General features: G+C 37.7%; 15 protein-coding genes across 15 annotated transcripts; 5 read left to right on the forward strand and 10 right to left on the reverse strand. All coding sequences in view use genetic code 12, as the record gives it.

Annotated features, from left to right (window-relative positions):
- Positions 1 to 20: 20 nt before the first annotated feature.
- On the reverse strand, positions 21 to 2,756 carry CTRG_06142 (hydrolase; the record flags this gene model as incomplete). The annotated part of the gene is made up of 1 exon (XM_002546618.1): positions 21 to 2,756. The coding sequence occupies one exon, from the start codon at positions 2,754 to 2,756 to the stop codon at positions 21 to 23; it is 2,736 nt and encodes a 911-aa protein (XP_002546664.1).
- Positions 2,757 to 3,170: 414 nt separating this feature from the next.
- On the reverse strand, positions 3,171 to 6,254 carry PRP22 (DEAH-box ATP-dependent RNA helicase; the record flags this gene model as incomplete). The annotated part of the gene is made up of 1 exon (XM_002546619.1): positions 3,171 to 6,254. The coding sequence occupies one exon, from the start codon at positions 6,252 to 6,254 to the stop codon at positions 3,171 to 3,173; it is 3,084 nt and encodes a 1,027-aa protein (XP_002546665.1).
- Positions 6,255 to 6,802: 548 nt separating this feature from the next.
- Positions 6,803 to 8,179, forward strand: RPN5 (proteasome regulatory particle lid subunit; the record flags this gene model as incomplete). Its single annotated transcript, XM_002546620.1, has 1 exon — positions 6,803 to 8,179. One exon carries the CDS (start codon positions 6,803 to 6,805, stop codon positions 8,177 to 8,179), a length of 1,377 nt encoding a protein of 458 aa, XP_002546666.1.
- An 84-nt stretch (positions 8,180 to 8,263) lies between these two features.
- On the reverse strand, positions 8,264 to 9,646 carry PGA4 (1,3-beta-glucanosyltransferase; the record flags this gene model as incomplete). The annotated part of the gene is made up of 1 exon (XM_002546621.1): positions 8,264 to 9,646. The coding sequence occupies one exon, from the start codon at positions 9,644 to 9,646 to the stop codon at positions 8,264 to 8,266; it is 1,383 nt and encodes a 460-aa protein (XP_002546667.1).
- Positions 9,647 to 10,588: 942 nt separating this feature from the next.
- On the forward strand, positions 10,589 to 11,905 carry APM1 (Apm1p; the record flags this gene model as incomplete). Its single annotated transcript, XM_002546622.1, has 1 exon — positions 10,589 to 11,905. The coding sequence occupies one exon, from the start codon at positions 10,589 to 10,591 to the stop codon at positions 11,903 to 11,905; it is 1,317 nt and encodes a 438-aa protein (XP_002546668.1).
- A 184-nt stretch (positions 11,906 to 12,089) lies between these two features.
- On the reverse strand, positions 12,090 to 13,877 carry ILV3 (dihydroxy-acid dehydratase; the record flags this gene model as incomplete). Its single annotated transcript, XM_002546623.1, has 1 exon — positions 12,090 to 13,877. The coding sequence occupies one exon, from the start codon at positions 13,875 to 13,877 to the stop codon at positions 12,090 to 12,092; it is 1,788 nt and encodes a 595-aa protein (XP_002546669.1).
- Positions 13,878 to 14,444: 567 nt separating this feature from the next.
- PEX4 (E2 ubiquitin-protein ligase peroxin 4) lies at positions 14,445 to 15,017 on the forward strand (the record flags this gene model as incomplete). Its single annotated transcript, XM_002546624.1, has 1 exon — positions 14,445 to 15,017. The coding sequence occupies one exon, from the start codon at positions 14,445 to 14,447 to the stop codon at positions 15,015 to 15,017; it is 573 nt and encodes a 190-aa protein (XP_002546670.1).
- Positions 15,018 to 15,040: 23 nt separating this feature from the next.
- Positions 15,041 to 17,338, reverse strand: CTRG_06149 (uncharacterized protein; the record flags this gene model as incomplete). The annotated part of the gene is made up of 1 exon (XM_002546625.1): positions 15,041 to 17,338. The coding sequence occupies one exon, from the start codon at positions 17,336 to 17,338 to the stop codon at positions 15,041 to 15,043; it is 2,298 nt and encodes a 765-aa protein (XP_002546671.1).
- Positions 17,339 to 17,980: 642 nt separating this feature from the next.
- Positions 17,981 to 18,715, reverse strand: MUM2 (Mum2p; the record flags this gene model as incomplete). The annotated part of the gene is made up of 1 exon (XM_002546626.1): positions 17,981 to 18,715. The coding sequence occupies one exon, from the start codon at positions 18,713 to 18,715 to the stop codon at positions 17,981 to 17,983; it is 735 nt and encodes a 244-aa protein (XP_002546672.1).
- A 103-nt stretch (positions 18,716 to 18,818) lies between these two features.
- On the reverse strand, positions 18,819 to 19,286 carry CTRG_06151 (uncharacterized protein; the record flags this gene model as incomplete). Its single annotated transcript, XM_002546627.1, has 1 exon — positions 18,819 to 19,286. The coding sequence occupies one exon, from the start codon at positions 19,284 to 19,286 to the stop codon at positions 18,819 to 18,821; it is 468 nt and encodes a 155-aa protein (XP_002546673.1).
- Positions 19,287 to 19,429: 143 nt separating this feature from the next.
- Positions 19,430 to 21,172, forward strand: EST1 (Est1p; the record flags this gene model as incomplete). Its single annotated transcript, XM_002546628.1, has 1 exon — positions 19,430 to 21,172. One exon carries the CDS (start codon positions 19,430 to 19,432, stop codon positions 21,170 to 21,172), a length of 1,743 nt encoding a protein of 580 aa, XP_002546674.1.
- A 342-nt stretch (positions 21,173 to 21,514) lies between these two features.
- On the forward strand, positions 21,515 to 22,492 carry DES1 (Des1p; the record flags this gene model as incomplete). The annotated part of the gene is made up of 1 exon (XM_002546629.1): positions 21,515 to 22,492. One exon carries the CDS (start codon positions 21,515 to 21,517, stop codon positions 22,490 to 22,492), a length of 978 nt encoding a protein of 325 aa, XP_002546675.1.
- Positions 22,493 to 22,512: 20 nt separating this feature from the next.
- CTRG_06154 (histidyl-tRNA synthetase, mitochondrial precursor) lies at positions 22,513 to 22,974 on the reverse strand (the record flags this gene model as incomplete). Its single annotated transcript, XM_002546630.1, has 1 exon — positions 22,513 to 22,974. One exon carries the CDS (start codon positions 22,972 to 22,974, stop codon positions 22,513 to 22,515), a length of 462 nt encoding a protein of 153 aa, XP_002546676.1.
- A 97-nt stretch (positions 22,975 to 23,071) lies between these two features.
- On the reverse strand, positions 23,072 to 24,034 carry CTRG_06155 (histidyl-tRNA synthetase, mitochondrial precursor; the record flags this gene model as incomplete). Its single annotated transcript, XM_002546631.1, has 1 exon — positions 23,072 to 24,034. The coding sequence occupies one exon, from the start codon at positions 24,032 to 24,034 to the stop codon at positions 23,072 to 23,074; it is 963 nt and encodes a 320-aa protein (XP_002546677.1).
- Positions 24,035 to 24,916: 882 nt separating this feature from the next.
- On the reverse strand, positions 24,917 to 25,780 carry CTRG_06156 (uncharacterized protein; the record flags this gene model as incomplete). Its single annotated transcript, XM_002546632.1, has 1 exon — positions 24,917 to 25,780. The coding sequence occupies one exon, from the start codon at positions 25,778 to 25,780 to the stop codon at positions 24,917 to 24,919; it is 864 nt and encodes a 287-aa protein (XP_002546678.1).
- Positions 25,781 to 25,807: the final 27 nt, after the last annotated feature.

Below are 25,807 nucleotides of genomic sequence, written 5' to 3' on the forward strand. Positions count from 1 at the left end.
TTTGTATAGTTCTTCTAAATCTATGTAACGGGACATCCCAAATCACTAGAGAATGACCTTTTTTCACCAAAATCGTTTGTATCTTCTAAAGAGCCACTATGGTTCTTTAATATGAGTGTCTCTGTAACTACGCCACCCGGATTGCTCGATCTCGAGTTTTCAACAATAATAGAAGGGTCCTTCCAGTGGTACCATTCTAAAAATTGCAATTCAGCATTATATTTGACATAACCAGAAGACAAGTAAATATCACCATAATTCAAAAACGGGAAATGCCATCTAGGAACAAAAATCACTGTAGGTGTGGTTTCAAGTAAAGGATCAGAACGATCAATGGCAACTTGTACAGAATACTTGACTAGTTTTAGGTCAAATTCAACAGCAACGATAATACCTTTAGTTGCCATAAGATATGGTCGGATAACTGCACTCACAGCTCTAACACCATCTGGAGAAGGATAACATTTTCTGTACTGACGATGATAAATATTCAGACTGTCAGACGTTATCACAGAACATTGAGAAGAAGTATCATCTGATTCATAGCTATCAGAATAGTCTCTTTCTGAATCAAACGATGATTCAGAAGCACTAGTAATTGTACTACTTCGAGATATTGATGATTCCATACGAGTGGGTGTCGAAGAAGTACGTTTTAATGCTGTAGCTGTACGTTTGCGCTTCGAATGGTGGTGTCTTCTTCTTCTTGATCTGCGACTCGGAGCTTCATTTTCAATTTCATCATCTGGCATGCGGTCCTCTGGCGACCAAAATGAAAAGTCCTCGTTATTCCAGTTATCTCCCCATTTATGGTTATTGCCACTATTGTAACACCAGTATGTGTGGGACATATTTGCTCCTTCAAGGGCATAGGATATGGCATCCATGGCTGCTGTTTGTGAAATAAACTTACTATTCCTGTAAGCACGTTTGTCATCCATGTCAAATGGCATACCGGTTTCGGACATGACAATTGGAAGCCCACCCAAATAAGTATTACACTCCTGTCTCATTTCAATGAATTGCTTCCTGAAACAATTTCTAATTGCTCGTTCACCAAATACAATCCCCAACACAGGATTCAAATACCGGTTCCTCATGATACCAAGTGTGTCAACATTGTATTTCACGTTCCAACTTTTAAACATCAACGACAAACCATCGTAGTAATGAGGGCAGTAAACTGTTTTGTTGTCGATGATTTTTCTAGGATCATTCTTGAGATTGGGAGGAACCTCCAACACAGGAGTCAGCATTAACACGAATGCGTTGGGGTTTCTTTTTCTAATTGTTTCCTTGAATCTAATGTAGTGGTCGACAAACATATTGTTGGTGAAAAATTCAACATCGACCTTCTCCGGTACCGTACCATCTGCATGTACCAAATTGTGTTTTTCATGGACGTTGGTGAAGAAGTATGGTTCGAGCATTTCACATTTACCGCTTACTTCAAGTCGCTGTTCTTGTGTCATATCTCTTAATTTATTGAAATCAAAATCCTTTGGCCATTTCCAGATTCCTTCGTGCGCAAAAATACACACTCCAATCGGCCAGTCTATGTCTCTTTTGAATCCATAGTGATCATCTATTATCTTGGCATCTTCTCGAGAGAGCCAAGCTCTAGTACCCTTAGGATCCACGATTTTACTTCCATACTTCCGTGGACCAGTTATGGCTATTTTATATTCATCAACTTCGCATGTAAATCCCATACCTAATTTCATTGCTTGAAACGCTGTTGGTGAAGTGCCGACACGTAACTGCTGTGAATCAGGGATAATTTTCAAGTTAGGATGACCAACCAATCCACCACTGGGTTCATTCATTGATTCAAATCCCAAAATAGTTCCGTTTTCAACCAACTCGGGTAAATTGCGAATGACATTCTTCCAAAGGTAATCCACTGCTCCAAGGTAATGATCTTGCAAATAATCCTGGATATTCTTCCCATTTAACTTTAAAGTGGGGAAATAGTTTCTGCCGGCGAAAAACAAAGTAAACATGACAAATGCAGCCAAACGTTTATAATTTGACGTCCAAAGCATTTTACGATATTTCGTGCTTGAATCATGGAACCGTGGTTCGTTGTGAAGTACTGCTGCTTCAGTTATGGTAAACTTCTTGGGGTCCAAGCCAGCAGCATAGAATGTCCACATGGGAGCACCGCTTCCTCCTGAAAATCGACTCCATACATCTTGATGGAATTCCATAAATACATAAAGTCCTCCAATATTACCAATAATCTTCAACACCTGCAATGTGTATTCAACAAACTCTTTGTCATACTTACCAGGCCCAGCATGTTCCATGGCTTCCCATGTAATAAGATATCTAATGGTCGTATAACCCCAGTCTTTGATTCGTTGCAAATGCATGTGAGCTTCTTGTAATGGGAAAGGTCTCCCCACAAAGGACACATTGTCCCCATCAAAGAAAAAACTATTCGGATCGGTACTGTCGCCTTCGTATGATGGAACATATGGTGTAACTGGAAGTTTCATTTGTGAATCAACATTAATACCCTTGAGCACAACTTTTCTACCTGTCTTGGGATCAAAGAAGTCCCCCTTCATATCTGCCTCTAATGGTGTGCATTGAAGTATACTTGTGTTCTGTCCTGTGGCCTGCGGTATGACCAGAGAAGGTGGGTATTTTCTTCTCAACAGTTTAGCATTAGTACTTGGGATATATGATGTATTCTGATATAAGCTTAACCTATCCTGAATAGCTGCACTTGCATACCTTGCTGATTGCATAGTTTTAATACAAGTGATGAAAATGATGGGCCTAAAAAAAGAAACAAAGGGTAAGAACAAAAAAAAATTGCACTAAACGAAATATTCACCCCCTCAAATGATAAAAAAAAAAACTGGAGGAAAGTATCAACACAAATTACTGTGATTAACCAACACACTGTAGGAATAAAACAAAAAATAGATTAATCCAGAAAGTACTCAAGAGAAAGTTCAACAAAGAAATGTAAATGTTTTTCAAGTGTGGAGCTATTAATGGGACAATCTTGGTTTGAATTTTTACCTGTTGTTCACACACGCATCTAAGAAAGAACAAAAAAAAGATCACAAACTTGCTAAATTGGGCAACTAAAGTTGCTACCAAGTGTGTGTCCGCGAATGCCGAGGTTTATAAATTCATTACAAAGCGTATACACATTATCTTTTGGGCTTACGTTGCTTAGTAAGTCTCCAAGAATCCCTATTATGGCTATTGAATAATGGTTCTATTTTCTGTTTCTTCTTTGCTTCTCTAATAGTATTGGCATCCGCTTGCTTGTAGTATTTTGGCGCTAATTCATACAACCATTGGGGATCAATCACACTCACACAGTGCATATACTCTTTAGAAGTGAGAATTAATGTGTGATAGATAGCGTACTCGGGGTTTTTACCATATAGCGACGATGATGGGTGCAAATACACCAGAGTTCCTTCATTCAACGTCTTGTAACCCTCGCCTTCTTGTCTCTTGGCAGAATTCTTGAAATAACCCGAACACAACGTCCTTCTGATTTTCTCAATATTATTTCCACATGAAAGGATAGGATACTTAAATCTAGTCATTATCTGCTTCAATTGGTTTCTAACATCCATCGCTCTGCGCATACTTCTCTCCTGAATAAAATTCTCCTGACACCAAGACTTGCTGTAATTATTGCGATACCACAGTTGGAACACATTCAACAAAGTCAAATGATCTCCATAGGGGTGATGAAATCGTGCCTTTCTTTGATCTGCTAATGCAGATTGTGCTTTGGGACGATAGAATATCGTCTGCACCGAAAGCATAGCAACGATGGTAAGAATTTCCTCTGAACAGCCATACTCGGCTGATTTGATCAACGTTTTAGCCAATGCTGGCTCCATGGGTAATTCGGCCATTCTTCTACCTAATCCAGTGAGGTGTCCTTCATCGTCCAACGCATCAAGAATATACAAGTCTTCCAATGCAGTTAATAATGTACTTGTAGATGGAGGATCCATAAACTCAAAGTTGATCAAATCTTCAATTCCCATGGCTTTAAGCATCAAAATGGTATGCGACAAGTTCTGTCTTTGGATCTCAGGAATCGTATTGGCGATCATTTCTTTTTGGTATGCTTGTTCAGTGTATAATCTATAACATTTTCCAGGTCCAGTTCTACCAGCTCTACCACTTCTTTGATTCGCTTGTGCTTTGCTAATTGGGCGAACTTTCAAGGAATCCATTCCTAGTTTTGGATCATACAGATTTATCTTTACAAACCCAGGATCAACAACATAATATATACCATCAATGGTGATGGAGGTTTCAGCAATGTTTGTAGCTAAAATAACTTTTCGTGACCCTGGTGGTGTAGGCTCAAAAATTCTTGTCTGCATTTCCGAAGGTAATGCCGAATAGACAGGAAGCACAATCAACTCGGGTACGCTGTCACCCAAGATTTTCATCCTCTCATTTAATGCCTCACAACTGGTATCGATCTCCTCTTGCCCCGTAAGAAACACTAAAATGTCACCTGCTGGTTCAGAAATATGTATTTGCATGACAGAATCAAGCGCAGCAGCAAGATAATCCATTTCTGGCTCTTTTGTGTACAACACTTCAACTGGGAATGTTCTTCCGGGTATATTTATAACTGGACAATTGTTGAAGTATTTAGAAAATTTATTGGAATCTAATGTAGCTGATGTTACAACAACTTTTAAATTGGGGTTCTGTTTTGCAGCATCTTTAAGCAACGCAAACAAAACATCAGTGGCAATGGTTCTTTCGTGCGCTTCATCCAACATAATTAGTGAATATTTACTCATGGATGGATCGTTTAACGCTTCCCTTTCCAACATACCATCTGTCATATACTTGATGACTGTATCAGGTCCAGTTTGGTCATCAAATCTAACGGTATACCCAACTTTGTCTCCGACTTTGCAACCAACTTCTTCGGCAACTCTTTTGGCAACAGATGTCGCCGCAACACGTCTCGGTTGAGTACACCCAATAACTTTTGTCTTTCCGTCGATGACATTCATGTGCTCCTCGTATATATACTGCACGATTTGGGTTGTCTTACCGGAACCAGTTTCCCCAACAATAACCACAAATTGATTATCTCGAATACTTTCAACTAATGTAGACCTCATGGCATATACTGGAAGGGATCTTCTTTGCTCTTCAATTGGAAGGGATGTACGTTTACCAAAGGATTCATTCTTATGGGATTGTTTCCATTTGGAAATGAACGATTCAGTAGCAGGGTCTAAATCAACATCTTTTACTGATTCTGTGGCTTGGAAAAGTGGATCTGTAGTATCAGTTTTTGACTTTTCTTCCTTTTCCTTTAGCTTCTTTTGTCGAAGTTTCTCTTCTCTGAACTCTTTAGCGAATTTTGATCCCTTTTCAGCGGCTGTGTTTAATGATCCTGTCTGTGGAGGAGTAGGGTCCACCGTCATAAGCGGCTTTGATCTTGCCATGCCTTTTAAAAACTCTGGTTTAGACTCGTTCATTTCGATATGTATCTCCACCTCAGGTTCTAACGTAGACTGTGCATGGGATTCATCTTGACCTTCATCGTCCAAATCCGGATAATCATCAGCAGAAATTGCTCCTGATTTAATAAGCTGACGAATCTCCCATCTTTCGGGAGATGTTAATTTTCGCTTCAATCGTGTTTGTCTTTCTTGTGGTCGGCCTCTCGGTTCAGTAATTTTGACCTCCCCAGTTACTTGATCGATTCCTCTCATTGATAATGATATTTTCTTTCTACTGCCTTGGTTCTGGATATCAGTAATCTTCACATACACGGCTTGTCTTGGTTTTAGGTAATCCGATACTGATGCTATTTTAGATCCATCAAATGATATCTGTGATATATGACATAGGCCGGATGTATTGCCAAGTTTAATAAACGCCCCGTATGCCTGTATTCCTTCAACTATTCCTGGTAGTACATCACCTACTTGGGGTGGTTTCTCTGGAGAAAGAATAATTGTTTTCTTGTTGGTTGTTTCGTTAACTTTAGGACCAAGTGGCCTTTTCTTTGATATCTTATCAAAGGCTTCTTTTAGGAATACATCTGGGAACTCATCTCCCCCATTTTCATCAACTAGTTTTCGGAAATCGTCCCATGATTGATTGGTAGATTTTCCGTATAGATTTGTTAGAAACTGTGCAATTAAAGTTAAATTCTCATCATTATCTGGTAACCCTAAGTGTTTCTGTACTATTGAAAGTAGTTGTTTATCAGGTTGTGTATTCATTGGTGATGAGCTAGGTAGATGATGGGCTGGGTAGATGATAGGCTTGGTAGATCAAGTCTCGATTTTTTTTCTGTCTTCTCTCTCTTTCCGCCGCTTGTCTTTTCTAGGTTGATTATGTACTTGCAACAATTAATGGAATTTCACAATCTAAAGGAGGTGATAATCGGAAATGACAAAGAAAAATATAGATTATGGTTATTCATTAATTGGTTTCAGTTTTGTTGATTAACCAGCATGTGGTTAAAAAAAGTGTTGGCGACAATAAGACATATCGACTCAAATCAACATACCTATGTAGACCAAAATACTTGTGACGATTACCTCTACTACACTAATAATACTACCACTACTACTACCAGATATAAACTCTTCTATTGTCAACTATTGTAGTGGGCGTAGATATCTGGTATTTATTGCACGACTGGCAAGATTCGTTCACTCACCAACATCAAACATTTACAATTTTATTTTTTCTTATAGGAATTTTTTTTTTTTCTTTGTTCAATCTTCGCCACCACTACTTTCTTTCATTCAACCCACCCACCAAGATGTCTAGAGAAGACCCAATTAAAGCAGAAAAGGATTTTTCAGCTACCTTAGATGAGCAATTTCCAATAATTGAAAAAATATCCGATTACAAGCAAGCTTTGGATAAGTATCTTGTTTTGGAAAAACAAACTCGTCAATCCTCCGATTTGGCTTCCTCCAAGAGAGTTCTTAACAAGATAGTAAGCACTTTGGTTAATAACAATGATTGGGAATACTTGAATGACTTGATCACCATCTTGTCTAAGAAACATGGACAATTAAAGTCCTCTATCCAGGCATTCATTAAGGATGTAATTGATAATTTGGATAAATTGAATGAAGACAACAAACAAGAATTAGAACTCAAAATGAAATTGATTGAAACCATTAGAACTGTTACTGACAAAAAGATCTTTGTTGAAGTGGAAAGGGCTATCGTTTCAAGACAATTGGCTGAAATCTATTTGAACAAGTTGAATGATTTGGATAAAGCCGTCGAAATATTGTGCGATTTGCAAGTCGAAACTTATTCGTTAATGGCCTTCAGTGACAAAGTTGAATACATTTTGGAGCAAATTCAATTGACTTTAAAGAAAGGTGATTATTCCCAAGCAAAGATTTTGAGTAGAAAGATTTTGTTGAAAGCTTTAAAGAACTTTGAAAAAGCTGACGAGTTTAAAGCCACTTACTTGAAATATTTGATTGACATTAATGTGTTTGACTATGATTACATTTCCATTGTTAAAAATTTGTTGTTGTTGATTGAAATCCCAGCCGTTAAAAGTTCAAACACTATTGCAGAAGATTACAAGAGAATCATTTTCTACATCATATTATCCAAATTCGACCCTCACCAACAAGATTTGATTAACAAGATTAAGGCTAATCCTGTTTTTGGCAAGAATGTCGATGCCAAGATCTTTAAGCTTTTGGATATTTTCACTACAAATGAATTGATCCATTGGTCTAACATTGAATCCTTATACAAGAGTGCATTCTCATCCTCCGAGATTTTTGCTGACGAAACTAATTATAAGAACTTGCAAAAAAGAATCATTGAACATAATCTCCGTATAATTAATAAGTACTACCAGTTCATCAAATTGGATAGATTAGCTTATTTATTACAATTATCAGTAGAGGAATCCGAACAATATGTGAGTGATTTGGTTAATGAAGGTATGATTGTGGCCAAGATCAATCGTCCACAAGGTACAGTCAAGTTTGACAAGGCCAAACATACCGAAGGAAGTGATCCAAGAACTAGTGATAACCATATTAATGCATTGTTAAACGACTGGTGTTACGATATTGACAAGCTTTTGGAAGAAGTGGATTCCATTGGTCATTTGATAAATAAGGAAGAAATGATGTATGGTATAAAACAAAAGAGTTAGTAGAATAAAAATACACACGCTAAACAAAAAGAACTAAATAAAAAAAAAACATAAACATAGGATATACAAAACTTGTAGATTTTTCTAAATCAAGGCAAAACCAGCAGCTAAAGCAAACATACTCAACAAACCACTTGAAGCAACCATGACACCATCGTTTTTGGTTGAACTAGAGCTGGTATCATTTGAAGAAGAGGAGGAAGTAGTAGTAGAAGTAGAATCAGCTTGACGTGAACTAGTTTGGTCTGGAGAAGTATGGGTAGAACCAGCAAGAGTAGAGGTGTAGTTACCAGTGTCATCAACATCATTATCAGCGGCATGACAGTTATCTTGGACATAAGCATCAAAACCGTGGCCAGTTGGTTCAACTAAACCTTTCAAGTACTTCAAAGCACCTTTTGGTGTATCTGGGATATCTTCAGTAACATTCCAGTCACTGGATAATGATGGACAGTTGTTGGCACCACTTTCATCCAAATAGTCACCGTCGCCAGAAGGATTGGAGACCTTACTGAATTGTTCCTTTAAGTTGTCAAAATCGTCATTGGTGGTGACTTTATCGCCATCCAATTCAACCAAACCGTAGTTGGAAGCTTCTTCGGAATATTCATAAACTAAACCACCAGAGAAAACAGAAGACATGTCGGTAGAGTAAATGGCTTCAATTTCTGTGAATGGTCTTGGGTGGACAGAGTTACAACCAAACTCGGAGAAGAACAATGGGACAGTATAGTTGGCAAAGTCCTTCATTTGTTGAGAATATTGAGAAGTGGTCATACTGGCGTCACCACACCAAGAATAGTCATTGATACCATACATATCAATTCTGGCCATTTCATCGTCACCACAGTTAAAGTAAAGACCGGTTGGTAATCTTAACTCGTTAACACTTGCAGCTGAGTAACCAACTGGGATGGTTCTGAAATTTCTATTCTTGATAAAAGTCTTCATATCTCTAACAACGGCTTTGACATATGGAGCAGCTTCTAAAGAAGGACCGTCGTTGATAACTTCATTACCAGCAAAGAACCCCAATGTGTTGTCGAATTGAGCAAATTCGGAAACAGTAGCGAAAACTTCTTGCAAGTAGTCGGTGTTGTAAGAACAGTCGGCGTTACTTCTGGTGATGGAAGAATGTGGAGTGTTTACATCCAAGATGACATAAATACCAGCTTTGGCCAAAGTATCCATACATTCCGTATGGTTTTTGGTGTTATCAATGGAGTAAACTCTAACAGTGTTAATACCTAACTCGGTAAAGTATTTAACATCTCTTTCACAGACATCAGTATCAGCCAAAGGGTCTTCTAACTCAGAGGAACCACCTGGTTGGTAGTCGACCCCTCTGATGTAGAATCTGTCACCAGATTCACTGTCCCAGAAGGCATTACCTTTGACTTCAATGGTAGCGATGGACAAAACGGAAGTAACCAACGACAAATAAGTAGCTAACGATTTGAATAACATTTTGGGGAATACTAATAACGAATGAATAAAATGTTTAGGTTGTAGAGATGAAGAAAGAAAGAAAAAAAAAAAACAAAAAGGGGAAACGAAAGAATATTTTATGTTGTTGATTTTTTCTTTTTTTTTTTCTTGGGTGATTGTGTGATGAAACGAGTTTCGTAAACATTATTTCTTTGAAAAAGAAAGCTTCTTCTTCTCTAAAAAGGATATCACTCTACAATATGGTGTTGCAGTAGGGATGATACCGATAGAAGCTTACTATTTTGTTATTCTGCTGAATTGTGGAGGTGGCAACTACTATCGTATCACATTGTTAATATTCGAAGAGAACAAGGCGAGTGGTGGAAGATGAAACCATAACAACCCGTGAAAAAAAAAACACGGAATTTCAACACAAAATTAAAGATTGTTTTTTTTTCGCGTTATGATGATTTTGTGTTATGTGCACGTGACTTGAGTAGGAATGAAGTTAATACAGTTTATGATGGTGGTGTAAAGAACAGGAGTCAATTCTAAGGCTAAAGAGTGTGTATTGGTGAAGTAGTTTGTAGTTTTGAAAATAGTTTATGTTTTAATAAAATTTTGTATAAAAATCCCAGTAAAATTTTTCATCCTCGGTTGGAGTGTTGTACACTCATGGTAGGAAATCTACCAGTAACTTACGATTAAGACTATCGACTAAACATGCTTATATTTACACCTGGTACTCCCATACCGACTATCTCGTTACTAGTAGAGCAATTTGGTAACATCATTTTGGTAGCAATTCCCTTTAATCCATTTAACACGTAACATGGACCGCACTCGAAAAAGAAAAAAAAAAAGAGGAAAAATTCTCAAATCAACAACAAACGACGGACAGCAAAAAAAAAAAAAAAATCTTACACCAATTGAAGAGTGAAAACTATCAATTACCAATTCTCACATACTAGTTCCGACAACATGGCATCGCAGATTCATTTCTTGGATATCAAGGGGAAACCATTATTGTCAAGAGACTACAAGGGAGATATCCCTGCAAACACCATTGAAAAGTTTCCTCTTTTGCTTTTGGAATTGGAAAACACAGCCGATGAAGGCGAATACAAACCATTTATTAATCACCAAGGGATAAACTATATATTCATCAACCATAACAATTTATACATATGTGCGTTGACTCGAAAGAATGAGAATATAATGACAATTATTATTTTCTTGTCAAAGTTAGTTGAAGTGATGACCCAATATTTCAAATCGTTAGAAGAAGAAAGTATCAAGGATAATTTTGTTATTATATATGAATTGTTGGATGAAATGATGGACTTTGGTGTACCACAGACTACAGATACAAAGATATTGAAAGAATACATTACTCAAGATTACTACTCGTTGATCAAAAGTACTCCAACCCATTTGGTTGCCCCACCAAATGCCGTTACCAATGCTGTTAGTTGGAGAAAGGACGGAATACATTACAAAAAGAACGAAGCATTCTTGGATGTGGTTGAATCTATTAACATGTTGATTTCTCCTAGAGGAGATGTCATTTCCAGCGAGATCCTAGGGGAAATCAAAATCAAGAGTCATTTGTCCGGTATGCCAGATTTAAGACTTGGATTGAATGATAAAGGTATATTTACTGGCAACTCCGATGCTGCCACAGATAATAACAAAAATATTGAAATGGAAGATATAAAGTTCCACCAATGTGTTCGATTATCCAAATTTGAGAATGAAAAATTAATCACATTTATTCCGCCAGATGGAGAGTTCACATTGATGTCGTATAGATTATCATCGGCCCAATTCCTTATGAAACCATTGATGTTGGTAAATTGTAAGACAAAAGTACACAAGCACTCAAGAATTGAAATTTTATGTACCATCAAGGCACAAATCAAAAAGAAATCGACTGCCAATAATGTTGAAGTTATCATTCCAATTCCGGAGGATGCTGATACTCCTAAATTCCAACCTGAATACGGTTCTGTCAAATGGATTCCAGAAAAGTCCTGTCTTGTTTGGAAATTGAAGACTTTCCCTGGTGGTAAGCAATTTGCCATGAGAGCTGAGTTAGGTTTGCCAGCTGTTAATGACCCAGAATCTATAATAAGCAAAAAACCAATCAAGGTTAATTTCTCAATACCTTACTTTACAACCAGTGGAATTCAAGTCAGATATTTGAGAATCAACGAACCTAAATTACAATACCAATCATACCCTTGGGTTAGATACATTACCCAATCAGGAGAAGACTATATAGTTAGAATGAGATAGTAAACTACAATTTTTTTTTTTCTATTTTGTTAACCGAATCCGTTCTTGGATATATACATGTATTAAAATAATGCCTAAAAAAAAATGTAAATAATAGTAATAATAAAGATAACTGTAATCATGAATTGAATTTTAGTCCTTCACATTGACCAAATTAATGATTTAAGTAAAACTGGGGTTAAGTTTATTTTTTGTCAACGAAATGTAAATCAGTGACACAACCTTTAGAGGCATCACTGACCAAAGTGGCGTACTTGGCTAAAGTACCTCTCTTGTATCTTGGTTCTGGTGGAGTCCACTTCTTTCTTCTTTCAGCCATGATTTCTTCATCAACCAACAAATCAATCTTGTTGTTTTCAGCATCAATAACAATGACATCACCATCTTCAACCAAAGCAATTGGACCACCTTCAGCGGCTTCTGGAACAATATGACCAATCAAGAAACCATGAGAACCACCAGAGAATCTACCATCAGTCAACAAGGCAACATCTTTACCCAAACCGTAACCCATTAAAGCAGAGGATGGTTTCAACATTTCTGGCATACCTGGACCACCTTTTGGACCTTCGTATCTAATAACACAAACAGTTTTTTCACCCTTTTTGATTTCACCATTTTCCAAAGCAGTGATGAAGGAATGTTCTTCATCGAAAACTCTAGCTTTACCCTTGAAGTAAGTACCTTCTTTACCAGTGATTTTACCAACAGCAGAACCTGGGGCCAAGGTACCTTTCAAGATTTGCAAGTGACCGTTTGGTTTCAATGGCTTGGAAATTGGCATAATGATGTCTTGTCCTTCTGGCAAATCAGCAAGAGGTTCCAAGTTTTCGTTGATGGTCTTACCAGTAACGGTTAATTGGGAACCATCAAGGATACCTTCTTTGATCAAGTATTTCATAACAGCTGGAGTACCACCGACATTTTGCAAATCGGCCATAACGTATTTACCAGATGGTTTAAAGTCGGCCAACAATGGAGTGTTGTCAGAAATTCTTTGGAAGTCATCAACAGTAATGGTAATATCAAAGGAAGAAGCAATAGCAATAAGATGTAAAACAGCGTTGGTTGAACCACCGGTAGCAATGATATAAGCAATGGCGTTTTCAAAAGATTTCTTGGTGATGATATCTCTTGGTTTCAAGTCGATTTCCAACAAGTGTTTCAAAGCAAAACCAACAACAGCACATTCAGCAGCCTTTTCTTTAGAAACAGCTGGAGAAGAAGAGGAGTATGGCAAAGTTAAACCCAAGACTTCAGAAGCAGAGGCCATGGTGTTGGCAGTGTACATACCACCACAAGCACCTGGACCTGGACAAGCATGTTTAACAATATCGATTCTTTCTTCAGAAGTGATTTCTTTAGCCAAATATTGACCATATGATTGGAAAGCACTGATAATATCAATCTTATCAGCAACAGCTGGGTTGGAGGTGCCACAAGTTGGAGAACCTGGTAAAATAGTACCACCATAAACCATAATAGCTGGTCTGTTGTGTCTACCCATAGCCATTAAAACACCTGGCATGTTTTTATCACAGGATGGAATAGCAATGTTACCATCGTACAATTGGGCCATGGTCATTGTTTCGAAAGAATCAGCAATGATTTCTCTCAGTTGTAAAGAATATCTCATCCCTTCGGTACCATTGGTGATACCATCAGAAACACCAATAGTGTTAAATTGCATGGCCTTCAAACCAGCCTTGTTGACAGATTCAGCACACTTGTTGTTTAATTCCATCAAGTGCATATTACATGGGTTACCAGACCACCAGACAGAACCAACCCCGATTTGGGCACGATTGAAATCTTCATCAGTGAAACCAGTGGCATAAAGCATGGCTTGGGAAGCACCTTGTGATGGGTCTCCAGTAACAATTGAAGAATACTTGTTTAATTTCTTTTCATATTTGATAGTAGATGTGGCAAACGTCCTAAGACCACCTCTGCAAGACTTTAAACAACTCATGGTTTGATGAAGAAGAGTGAGAGAGAGAAATGAGTAATAGTTTGGAAATTTTTTTTTTTTCACTTTTAAAGCGCGAACTTTTTCCGGTGGTGTGTGTGAGTGCAAGTGCGGTTCAGGCGAGAAGGGGAAGAAAAAAAAAATGAAAAACCGGACTTTCCAATCAGATTTGTAGAATTTGTAATGAACTTGAAGTGGAGTGGATGGGTCAACAATGTGAGAGTAGATTATATGGATGGATGAGGTAGTATATGTGGTGTATTTAGAAGTACTTGTGGTGTAATTTTAATGGTTATTTGAAAAATTTGCATATTGCACACACGTGATGCGGTGGATTATCTCCGATTACATAATCAATTCGCATACCTCGGCAGCATAAAAAAAAAAATTCACTGACTCTTCTCGTTCCCCCCACTTGGGAGTCATTTACTGTCACACCAGCACGACCGTTTTATTTTCTCTGAATAAGTTGTGGGGATTTTATTTTCACAAGATAATCCGAAATCAAATAAATAGATGAGAATTTAACGTTGCAGAAAAAAAAAATATATTCTACTCTATAACTCCACGATGGCCGAAAGAAGATTATTTAAAGAATTCAACCAATACAAGAAACAACCTCCACAATTATCCAACAGTCAGATAGTATCGTTGTCTCCTGTTAGACCAGATAGTAATATTTTGGAATGGCAGGCTGTGATTGCTAAACCTACTAAAACAGATTCTCCTTATTATTATGGTGGGGAATGGAAGTTAGAGATTGACGTACCTATGACATATCCTATTGATCCTCCAACCATTAAATTTGCCACCCCGATAGTACATCCGAATATCAACTTGAAAACCGGTGAGATTTGTTTGGATATATTAAAGAAAGATAGTTGGTCCCCTGCATGGAACCTAGAACATTTAGTTGTGGCCATATTGATGTTATTGGACCATCCAGAACCCGATTCTCCGTTAAACATCGATGCCGCTAATTTGTATCGTTATGATAAAGTTGCATTTGAAAGTATAGTACAATTTAATATCTGGAAGTTTAATAATTTCTTTAATGTGAATATAACTCCTACGTCTGTGGATGCAGCAAATAAGGTGAAAAGAGATATCAGTGGCACTAAAAGTATACAGATTGGCGCATAGTTTTATATAGAATAATGAGTATATTAATGATCTTGACTAACTAATAATGTAGGAACCGATTGATCGGTTTTGTTTCCGTCGGTTTCCCCGAAATCAAAGTTAACTGGCAAATCAGAATGCTGTTGCAAATGGTTTGAAATGACCTGATGTGCAGCATGAACTGTCTGCTGCGGCATGACAAACGAAGAAAGAGAATCTGACGAGTTCCTGGCAGGACCCAAATATGGACTCTGCTGTTCTTGGATATTTTCCAACTTCTTTTGAATCAACTCCATGGTTTGTGCTTCTTTGGTTTTCAAATCCAAAATCTCTTGTTGCTGTTTCATGAATGCTTGTTGCAACTTGAGGTAGTCACGATGTTGAGCATCAAGTGCGAGATTGGCTGACGATCCTTCCGGTGTCATCTTGGATGGGGTCTCAGTAGGAGTAGTGCCACTGGCGGTGTGTACCTTAAGATCAGACAACATGCCTTCGAATGGGTTCTCTTCGGTAGGAGAATCTTTTGGTGTTTGAATCTTGGGGGTAAACATACCAGTCAATGCTGGGGTCAGCAAATTGTCCAATTCCAACTTGAACCCACCTCTCTTTTCTGGAAGAGTATATGATTTCTTGAGATGGACCTTCTTTTGCACAAACGAGTATCTTTCGTAGTGATTGTTTCCAAATTTTAACAAATCAGATAAATCCGCAAACCAGTTGTTGAAATCTGTTTCTGTGGCACATTTGAAGGTCTTTTTGGACGACTTGTTGTTATTCTTGGTAAGGACAAATTTGAACCCGTCACTATCCTTGCAACTAATGCTATACTCGTTAAGGTTATATGATTTCAATGGTTCGTCATCATGACCAACAAATCCACCAATCTTGTCCTTGGATTTTTTGCTAGCAACATTGACATCTTCATCGAATCTGAATTCATGGAGGTAGTTACATGACAACACATAGTAATGTCTCGTGTAGCTTTTCATCAACTTGGATTTTTTGTACAAGATACCAAATCGGATACATTTCGAGTGGATAGAGTTGGTATATGGAAGCACAATGGATTTGACACTTCTGTTTTCTCTCTTTGGATTCTCTGGAGTGGACTCGTACGTGTTGACAAAACACGAATTGTGGGAAATGTAATACTTCCAGTCTTGAGTTGAAGATGCACTGACTTTGGATTTCAAAAATTGGTAGTACTCCGAGTTGAAGTTGAGTTTCCCAAACTTATCAACCACCCAAGTCAATTCTTTCAAGACGTAGGTGAACAAATCCCTTGATATGTTTTGCAAGTTTATGTATGAAGCAAACATGTAGTTTTCCAAGATCAATTGGTTCTTCAAACGGTAGTCAACACGTAATTTCACCAACAAGGGGTCATCCAACACCCCGATTTCTTCACCATCAGAAAGACATTTCTTGGTGACGGGAATGTCCTTGGAATAAAGCTCAACAGCTTCCATATAAGCAGACAATACTTGACCGGTTTTGGAAATATCCTTCAACAAATCGTCGTTAGCAAATGATTCGTTTTTCAAAGAAGTCTTGATTTCTTTAATCTTGTGGGAGAGTTGTTTCAACAACATTTCCAAACGTGGGATCAACTTTGTGTTTAACTCCTTGCTGAGCTTATAACTGTTATTGAATGCCGATTGGTGGGAACTAAGCAACATCGATGGGAAGTTTGTATACAATGAATCATCGGGGAAGTAAGTCTCAGGGATTCTGACGTCAGAAGTCGGTTCAAGTTTAGGGATTGGTGGCAAAGTGTTGGTAGGTACAGGTGGCTGTGGAGGTGTTGGTGGAGCTGCAACTGCGCCTACTGCAGTAGTGACTTGGCGAAGGGAGTTTAAAGATACGTTTCTTTTGTGGAGGGGGTTTGCAGCCTTGAGGAAGGAAGTATTGCTTCCATTTGATTTTTGTTTAAACAATCCTGGACGTTTATCACTAGATGTAGTACCAACGGTGGAAACACTTGAGTTTGATAATGTTTTCTTCAATTCGTTGGTTGGGGTCGATGCTTTTGGTGAATTGGTCCCATTGTTGATCAGAATATCTTGTAATATCTTTGGAGGTAAATCCTTAAACCCTGGAAATTGTACAGCACTGATTAATTGGTAATTCAAATTCGCTTCTAATTCTTTGACAAGAACGATTTCTTTAAAGTAGTACAAGATAGCCTTGATGAAGTATTTCCAGTACTTGAAAAATTCCACTAATCGATCGATGGGTTTGGTATCATATGGAGGGAGATTACAAAAGAATGGACTTTTTGGGTCAGATGAAGGTAATATAGTCTGCTTCTCAAAATGAAAACTAGTAGGTGATGTAGCCATGATTTAGCATTTGTTTAGATAATGTTGTAGAAAATGTATTTTTGAAAAAAAAAAAAAAAAAGGGATGAAAAAATAAAGTATTCTTATAGAAATGCCAAAAAAAAAAGGTTGTCCAGATTTTCCGATAACACGCTAAGGAATAATTTTTTCTATTTATAACAGCGAAAGGAGAGAAGAGAGAGAAAAAAAAAAAAATTCGACGCAAGAGCAACGTAGCGCGGTGGAGGGAAGGTAGGGTTGAAATGATATTGTGATCCCGGGCTCAGTTTTTGTGGATGTTTGTAAATAGTAAACTGTTTGTAATAACAATGTGATTGCTTTGCACGCCCCCTGTTCTAGACATTACATGGCGTAGGTTATTGAAAAAAAAAATGCTACGTCATAGAGTAAGAATTAACGGGAAAGTAGGAATTTATGACAATCATTGCTTATGACAATCATTGCTTATGACATTTTAAAGTAAGAACAATAGAGTTGATCCGCTGATGAGGAGGGGAGAAGAGAGTAGACCACAGAAAAAAAAAAAGCAAAAAAATTCAAGTTGTTTGTCATCATCAGATTGCAGGATCTTTAAATAGAGTGATACGATAGACAGTTGTATATTCCCGCCTTAGATGTATGGTCACCCCGCGTGCATTTTAATTACTTTTCATTTTTCAACTGTTGGATTTCATGTTTCAACAACCCAATCTCAATCAACAAGTTGGTTTTGTTTCCAAAGCTAATGATTTTCAAAAGATTTTCGTTTTCTTGCAGTAACTGAGATAATTTGTGGACCAATTTGTGGCTCAATTCCTCCACATCATAGTTGTCGCTAAAATTGTTGGCAACCAACACTGCTTCTAACCGTTGGTTTGTTTCCTGCAACTCAATGGATTTATCCTGCAAGGTTTTCAGCAAATCCTGGAACAATTGGTAGTGGTTTTTGGGTAACTTGAAACTAGATGATCTGGCTTCGGTTTTGGTCATCATGTTAATCTGGTCAGTGAGGTTTTTAATGATTTGGTTCTTTAATATCAATTCCCCTTTTAATTTGTTATAATCATCCTGTAATGATTCAAAGCTGTCGTCTTTTTTGTAATACTGCTTGTTGTAATTGAGATTACTTGGAACATAGCTAGGAGCATTCATCATGGTGTTTTTCAAGTATTTATTAGTTGGATGAGTATCACTTGGATAGAATGATTCATCTTTGGTTACAGGGAAAGTTTCTGATCTAATGTGTCTTGTGTATGATTCTTCTTTCCCCAACGGCTGAAAAGTGGTTGGCTTGGACAGCAGGTTAATTGGAGTGGACGAAGACCAGAACTTGTTTCTATAATCCTGGTATTCCAAATCACCCATGATGTTGGAACTATTGGAATCTTTAGACAGCATGGTTGATAGAAAAAAAAAAAAGGGTTGTAAAAAAAAAAAAAAAACCACACACAGAAGTGGAGATTTTTTATTATTATATATTTTATACACACAATAGATACACTTAAAAATTTACACCTCCTCCAATCATTTGTTGTAGTAACTGACCATTAGGTGTGTTTAGTACCACTTCTGGGAGGTTCAATATTCTTTCTTCTAAATTCTTGCCACATAAGAAATCAATGAACACGTCGGTGAAATGGTTGCAATTATTAGTAAACAAGTCGTAACTCATAGCATGGTATTTCATATCTTCATGGTTTTTGAGATCATTTAGGAAATCGTTGATTATTTCGTCGTCTATGTAGGTTTTACCTATATCTAGAACTTCTATAGGGGTTCCATACTTTGTGTTACCTGGTGGTGAGTTGACCTTGATTCCTTGATCTAAATAGTATTCTTTATTACGGATGACAACAGATGTGTGGTAGATTGCATCTATGGATACACCTAGGATCATAGGTGAATACACCCTGGCTAACCCATGGGATAAGTCGTATACATATACTTGAACGTTGGTTTCTTCAGACATTGATAATGATGGCAAAAGCGATTACAGAGAAAAAAAAAATGTACAAGAAAAAAAATTTTTCTCCTCTTTCTTCTTGATGTATACACCACGATTCACCGTTATGATCGGTTATAATATTACAATAATACATTTGAATAATAACCATGGATGCCATTAGAACATACCTGACCCAGTTGGAAGAAATTTTAAGCAGAAAGTTTAGTGATCATTCGTTGCTTCTTGGGTTTAATGCTTCGGTCCAAGCAAAGATATATACATGGATCGTGAATGACTTGGACCAGTACCTGAAACATCCAGAAATGGAGTTTGATGCCATTGGTGTTTTTGACAAGTTGTGGACGGATTTCCATTACCCGATAATCAAGTTTTTCCAACAGCAGCATGCTGTAGTCTTTGAAGAGCAGAATCGTGAGTTGAAGAAATGTCAAAAGGAAGGTAGACCGGGGGAGTTCAAGGTTAGGCCAGTTGAAATGAGAAAGATTAATGATAATTTTATGAAATACATCAAAGAGATATACCAGTTTTATGGGAAGTTGTTGAAATATTTTACAACCAAGTATAAGAATCCCAATATTCCTGACAAGTTTCTTGAAGAGTTTAGGTTTACGGTATCTGGGAATGCAATTGAGTGTCAAGATGACAATTTTCTTGGTCATGTGATTCATTTGAGCCACAAGTGTTGTTTGTGTTTGGGAGATATGTTGCGGAACCAAGCTTTTATCGACACAAACTATGTTGTTCCATGTTTGTCAAACAAGGAGTTTTTCAAGTTCAAGTCGCTGCCAAATAAGAGGAATCACATGGGGAGTTATGTCAAAGCTATTCAGTACTATAATTTATGTATCATGTTGATTCCTGCATTGAGTGAACCGTATAACCAAATTGGGGTGATCTACAATTCCGTGGATGACAAGTTTAATGCTATATACTGGTTTTTGCGATCTCATTTCTCGAGACTTTCGGAGCACCAGTTGGGGTTTGCTAATATGAGTGCAATTTTGAAGAAACACTGGTTTACCACCGCGTTGGTTGATATTGTTAATGGGAATTCTGAGCGTCGGTTCAGCAATGCTAATGTGATGAATGTGTTTTTGGTGTGTTTACTTGGGTATATTTATTGTCCTGAGAGGTACAAGAATGGGCCAAATATTGTCAAAAAGATTCCATTTTCCAAGATTGAAACTGATTTGTTCAAGATGATTAGTAGTGATTTTGATGAACAGGTGGTATTGAAACATCTTGTAGTGATGTTTGGTATTGTTAGACTTACAAGGGAGGATGAACAACGTGACAAGTTGCTTAGGTTTGCTTTTCGATACGTGGAGAAGGTGTTGGTTTATCTCAAGACGGGTGATGGATTGATGGTGCTACGTTTTATTTTGAACTTGCTTAGAGAGAATGCTCCATGGTTGCAAGTGTTTACCTCGAGAAGAAACTGTGTGGTGTATTTAACAGCAGTGTTGAAGAGGTTTGCCAGTGACAGTACCACCCGTCCTACAAGAATGTTTTTCTTTGAGGAAGATGTGAATTTCCGAGATTGCTCTTTGATCAAGTACCAGTTTAAGGATTTCAATGACGAGGCGTTGTTTAGTCCGTATATTGCCAACATGGTTGTTGGTGATTATTCGAAATGTGATTTACAAGATGCAGTTGATGAGTATGTGGAGAGGAAACGAACTGATGCGGTGGTTGTTTTAGGAAAGAAGATACTAAGTGGAGTACAAGAGAAGAAGGAGAAGAAGCAGGAAAAGCAAGTTACCGTTCCTGCTACTATTCAGGATATTCAGCTGATGATTTCGAAACAAAACAAAGAAATTACGATGGATATTGGTCAAGGCTTGGAAAAGATGGTTGATCAGTTGGTAGCAGACGATGACGATTGGTAGATCACTCGTGATGTGTGTAGAAAAACTCTGCTGATGGGTTCTAGAAATAAACGATCGATGCGAGAGAAAAAAAATCACCTTGTTAAAATCACCTTGTAAAAATCACCTTGTAAAAATCACCTTGTAAAAATCACCTTGTAAAAATCACCTTTTTTTTCTCTTCTCTTTTTTTTTTTTTTTTTTTTTTTTTTTCAAGACAACGTGGAACCATGGAATCGATTAAACATAGGAATAACAAGACCACATACACGTTTAATACTCCACCATGCAGATGCTCCTATTGATGTGTTGAATGAGTTTTACTGGACCAAAGAAAGTGAACCGCATGTTGTTCGAAGAAAGATGATTATGCAGAAATACCCTGAGGTGAGAAAACTCACAGGGTATGAACCAAAGACCAAGTGGTATGTGATTGGTATTGTTTTGTTACAAATATCAATTGCCTTCTACCTTAGAAAGACTCCTGTTTTGTCCTGGAAGTTTTTCATTTTGGCGTATGTTATTGGAGCCACCGCCAACCAGGCTATTTTCCTTGCGATCCATGAATTGTCTCATAATTTATTGTTCAAGAAACCAATCCATAATAAATTGTTTGCCATTTTTACCAATATCCCTATAGGTGTTCCATATTCTGCATCTTTCCAACCATACCATCAATTGCATCATAAATTTTTGGGTGATAAATACTTGGATACAGATTTGCCAACCAGAATTGAAGCTATTATATTATCAAACCCATTGGGAAAGACGTTCTTTGCAACATGTCAGATTTTCTTTTATGCGTTGAGACCAATGTTTATTACCCAGATTAAGTTTACATATATTCATTTGTTGAATGTGATGTTCCAGTTGATTTTTGATCATTTTATGGTGAAATATTTGGGGTGGAAAGCTTTGGGGTATTTTATTATGAGTACATTTTTGGCTGGTTCATTGCACCCATGTGCTGGACATTTTATTGCTGAACATTATGTGTTGAATGAGAATAATGTGCCAAGAGGAGAGATGATTAAAGGTACCAACATTTCCAAGGAGTTGTTACCAGCAGAGACATATTCCTACTATGGATCTTTGAATCTTCTTACCTGGAACGTTGGATACCACAATGAACATCATGATTTCCCATACATTGCTTGGACCAAGTTGCCAGAATTGAGAAAAATTGCCCCTGAGTTTTATGATCCATTGCCACAAGTGACCTCATGGTGTGGAGTTATTTGGTGGTTTATCACACATGATGTAAACAGAGTGTGGAATAGAGTCAAACGTGATGGTAAAGAGAAGCACGGATACAAGATAGAAAAATTAGACGAAAATTAGATGATGAATATACAGAAATTCTATATGCCCTTGATAATACGAGCGATGTCATCGACCTCTACATCGAGCTTGCTTTGAACGGCAGCAACCAACTCTTCGGTTTCAACCAACTCACCTTCGTTTTCTTCACCTTGACCCAAGACCTTGATTCTGATTTGACCTTGTGGGTATTCTTCTTTACCAAGGATAACGGCCAATTTGGCGCCGGCTTTTTCGGCAGCATCAAATTGTTTACGGATGTTGGCTTTGTTTTTGTACAAGTATTCGGCATTGATACCGGCTTTCCATAACTTGTTTGTGATTTCCATTCTTTCTTTTAAGAACCCGTTCCAGCCTTCACCACCACCGAAAGCCATGACGTAGACATCGGTGTGGTTGGCACTGATGTTTTCCAAGTTGGCTCTGTTTTTAATGATGGAGAATAATCTTTCAACACCAAAGGAGACACCAACACATGGGATGGATTTACCGTTGGAGAACATACCAACCAAGTTATCGTAACGACCACCAGCGGCAATGGAACCAACACCGACATATGCAGAAGCATCTTCTTCGGTTTCTTTAGCTTTGGCTTTCAATTCAGAGGCGTTTTTTGGTGGAGCAGAGGCAGCAGTGACGGCTTCGTAGATCAAACCAGTGTAGTAGTCCCAAACCCCTGGCTAAGGACAAGTCAAAGGATAAGTAGTTGTTGATACCGAAGGCATCGACGTAGTCGGCCAAGATTTCCATTTCCTTGATACCTTCTTGAGCGGTGGCACTAGATTTGATGATTTCATTTCCTTGCAAGTATTCCAAAACTTCACGGATAGAACCATTGTGTTTGACAAATTCACCAATCTTGTCGGCGACGGCTTCGTCTTGACCTTTTTCATTAACCATTTCAGCTTTGACTTGTTTCCATTCGACTTTGTCCAATTTGTCAACAGCAGAGGAGACTTTTCTGACGTCTTCTTCTTTGACACCACAGGCTTCGAAAATACCGTCCAAGATCTTTCTGTGGTTCAATTTGACTTTAAAATCTTGAATACCCAAACCAGTCAAACCATCACATAACAATGCCAAGATTTCTGAATCTGGGACCATGGTGTCGTAATTACCGGCAACGTCGAAATCACATTGGTAGAATTCTCTCATTCTACCTTTGGTCATGGCTGGTTGATCTCTTCTGTAGACTTTGGCAATGTGGTATCTCTTGATGTTGGCAATGTTGTTGCAGGCGACAAATCTGGCAAATGGGACAGTCAAATCGTATCTCAAAGAAGTAAGTTCACCACCTTGATCTTCCAAGTTGTAGATCAATTTAGAATCTTCACCATATTTACCAGTCAAGATTTCTCTCAATTCAAAGACTGGGGTGTCGATGGTGACACCACCGTGTTTTTTGAACAAGTTGGATAATGTACCGAAGATGGCCTCTCTAATGACCATATCCTTATCGGCCCAATCCTTGGTACCCTTTGGGGTTTTCAATACAAAGTCTTGAACTTTTCCTTTCTTAGGAGCTTTTGTTTTTGGGGCAGTCATGATGAATCGTCGTATCATGGGGAGATGAAAGATGTGGTGAAAAATTTTTTTTTCATTGCGCGATAAAAAATTAAGTGGGAAAAAAAAAAAAATACACCTGGAAAATCGTGGTTGGTGGGACAAGAGGGGTGGGATAGGTGTGATGGTGGTGGTGTTGGTGGTGGTGTTGGTGTTGGTGGGTGTGATGGTGGGTGTGTGCTAATGGTGAGTGTGTAGGTGATGTTGGTAAATATTTGTGTGAAATTTGTAGGAAATTTCGAAGAAAAGTTGAAATGAAATGTGGCTGGGTGTTTTTGGTATAATGATCTTTATACTTGAAGTATGGATTTCATGACTCACTGGGTAATGACTATATGCGATGTTATGGCAATAGTAGCCACGAGATATTGGAGGGTTTTTTGGCATAATTAATTGAATATCTAGAAAACCGTCTACACACTGTCCGGAAAACCAGGGTGTTTTCAGCTTTTAGTTTATAACTGTCCTTCGGATGAATCAATAACAATTGTAGTGTAGAACAATTGACAGCTATAACTCTTCAGTAAATTTTAAGCAGTATATTCAGTAGAAAACAATAGAACAATTGATTAATTATCTAAAAAGAAACATCTAAAAATAAAATAAAAAGGGAATTCATCTACTTAAATAGTAATTAGATGAATTCATCGATGAGTCATACTCAACATCAATTAGTAAGCAATAGCATTAGTAATCAATATCAAACATTCTCCGTAAGCAATATCAGAACATTCCATAAGCAATATCAGAACATTCCATAACCAATATCAGAACATTCCATAACCAATATCAAAACATTCCATAAGCAATATCAAATCTGATTAGTAATCCAAATGTATTGTGATCCAAATCTAGATCACAGAATACAACATCCTCCCCTTATTAAACCAAAGACTCGTCTGTATTGGAAGTATCAGCAATTCTATCACTAAATAATGTTTTAGCATTCTCAAACAAAGCTCGTCTCAAGTGGACGGGAACAAACTTGTTGAACCAATCCAACAGCACCCTAGTACAGTGATTAGGACGACAACCCAACCAAGTAACATCAAGCATCTTGTTTTCCAAATCTAAACCTAAGATAGCACTAACTTCAGCAGCTCTCACTTCACTTTCTTTCCCTGGTCTCGGCACGTCACGGAAAGCCACTTCATCTAACAAGTACTTCCTGAAATATCTGGAATTAATCACCCTATCTTTCTTGACCATAGTAGGCAAGTCCAACTCATAAGCATTCTCGTTTATCACCTTCACAATCTTGAATGGGCCATAATAAACTGGGGTAAGTTTCTTGTATTTTACCAGCGTATAGTAAGCATCTCGGTGTAACAAAATCCATTCTCCTAACTTATATTTCTTACCTTTCCTCCCCTTGTTAGCCTTTTTCTCCATATCATCTTGATACCTAGACAATGTATCCTTGATATAAGTTCGGATCAACTGGGTACGATTAACCAAAGCAGCAGCATCAGCATTAGTGTGAACCATTCTCAAATCTGACAAACCCACTGGATCACGAGCAACTCTACCAAAGAGTGCCTGATAAGGAGTCATACCAATAGCTTTAGACCAATGAGTATTCAAAGTAAACTGAACAATTTTCAAATAAGTAGACCAATGTGCAGAATTAAGACCACAGTAAGCACGAAGCAACTGAACGACGGATTTGTTGATAGCTTCAACTTGACCGTTTGCCGCGGGATTATTTGTAGAAGTAGTTCTCATCTCAACACCATAATACTCCATGATGTATTGGTAAATCAGATTTACGAA

The sequence above is a fragment of the Candida tropicalis genome, assembly GCF_000006335.3.
Source record: "Candida tropicalis MYA-3404 genomic scaffold supercont3.11, whole genome shotgun sequence".
Classification (NCBI taxonomy): Eukaryota; Fungi; Ascomycota; class Pichiomycetes; order Serinales; family Debaryomycetaceae; genus Candida; species Candida tropicalis.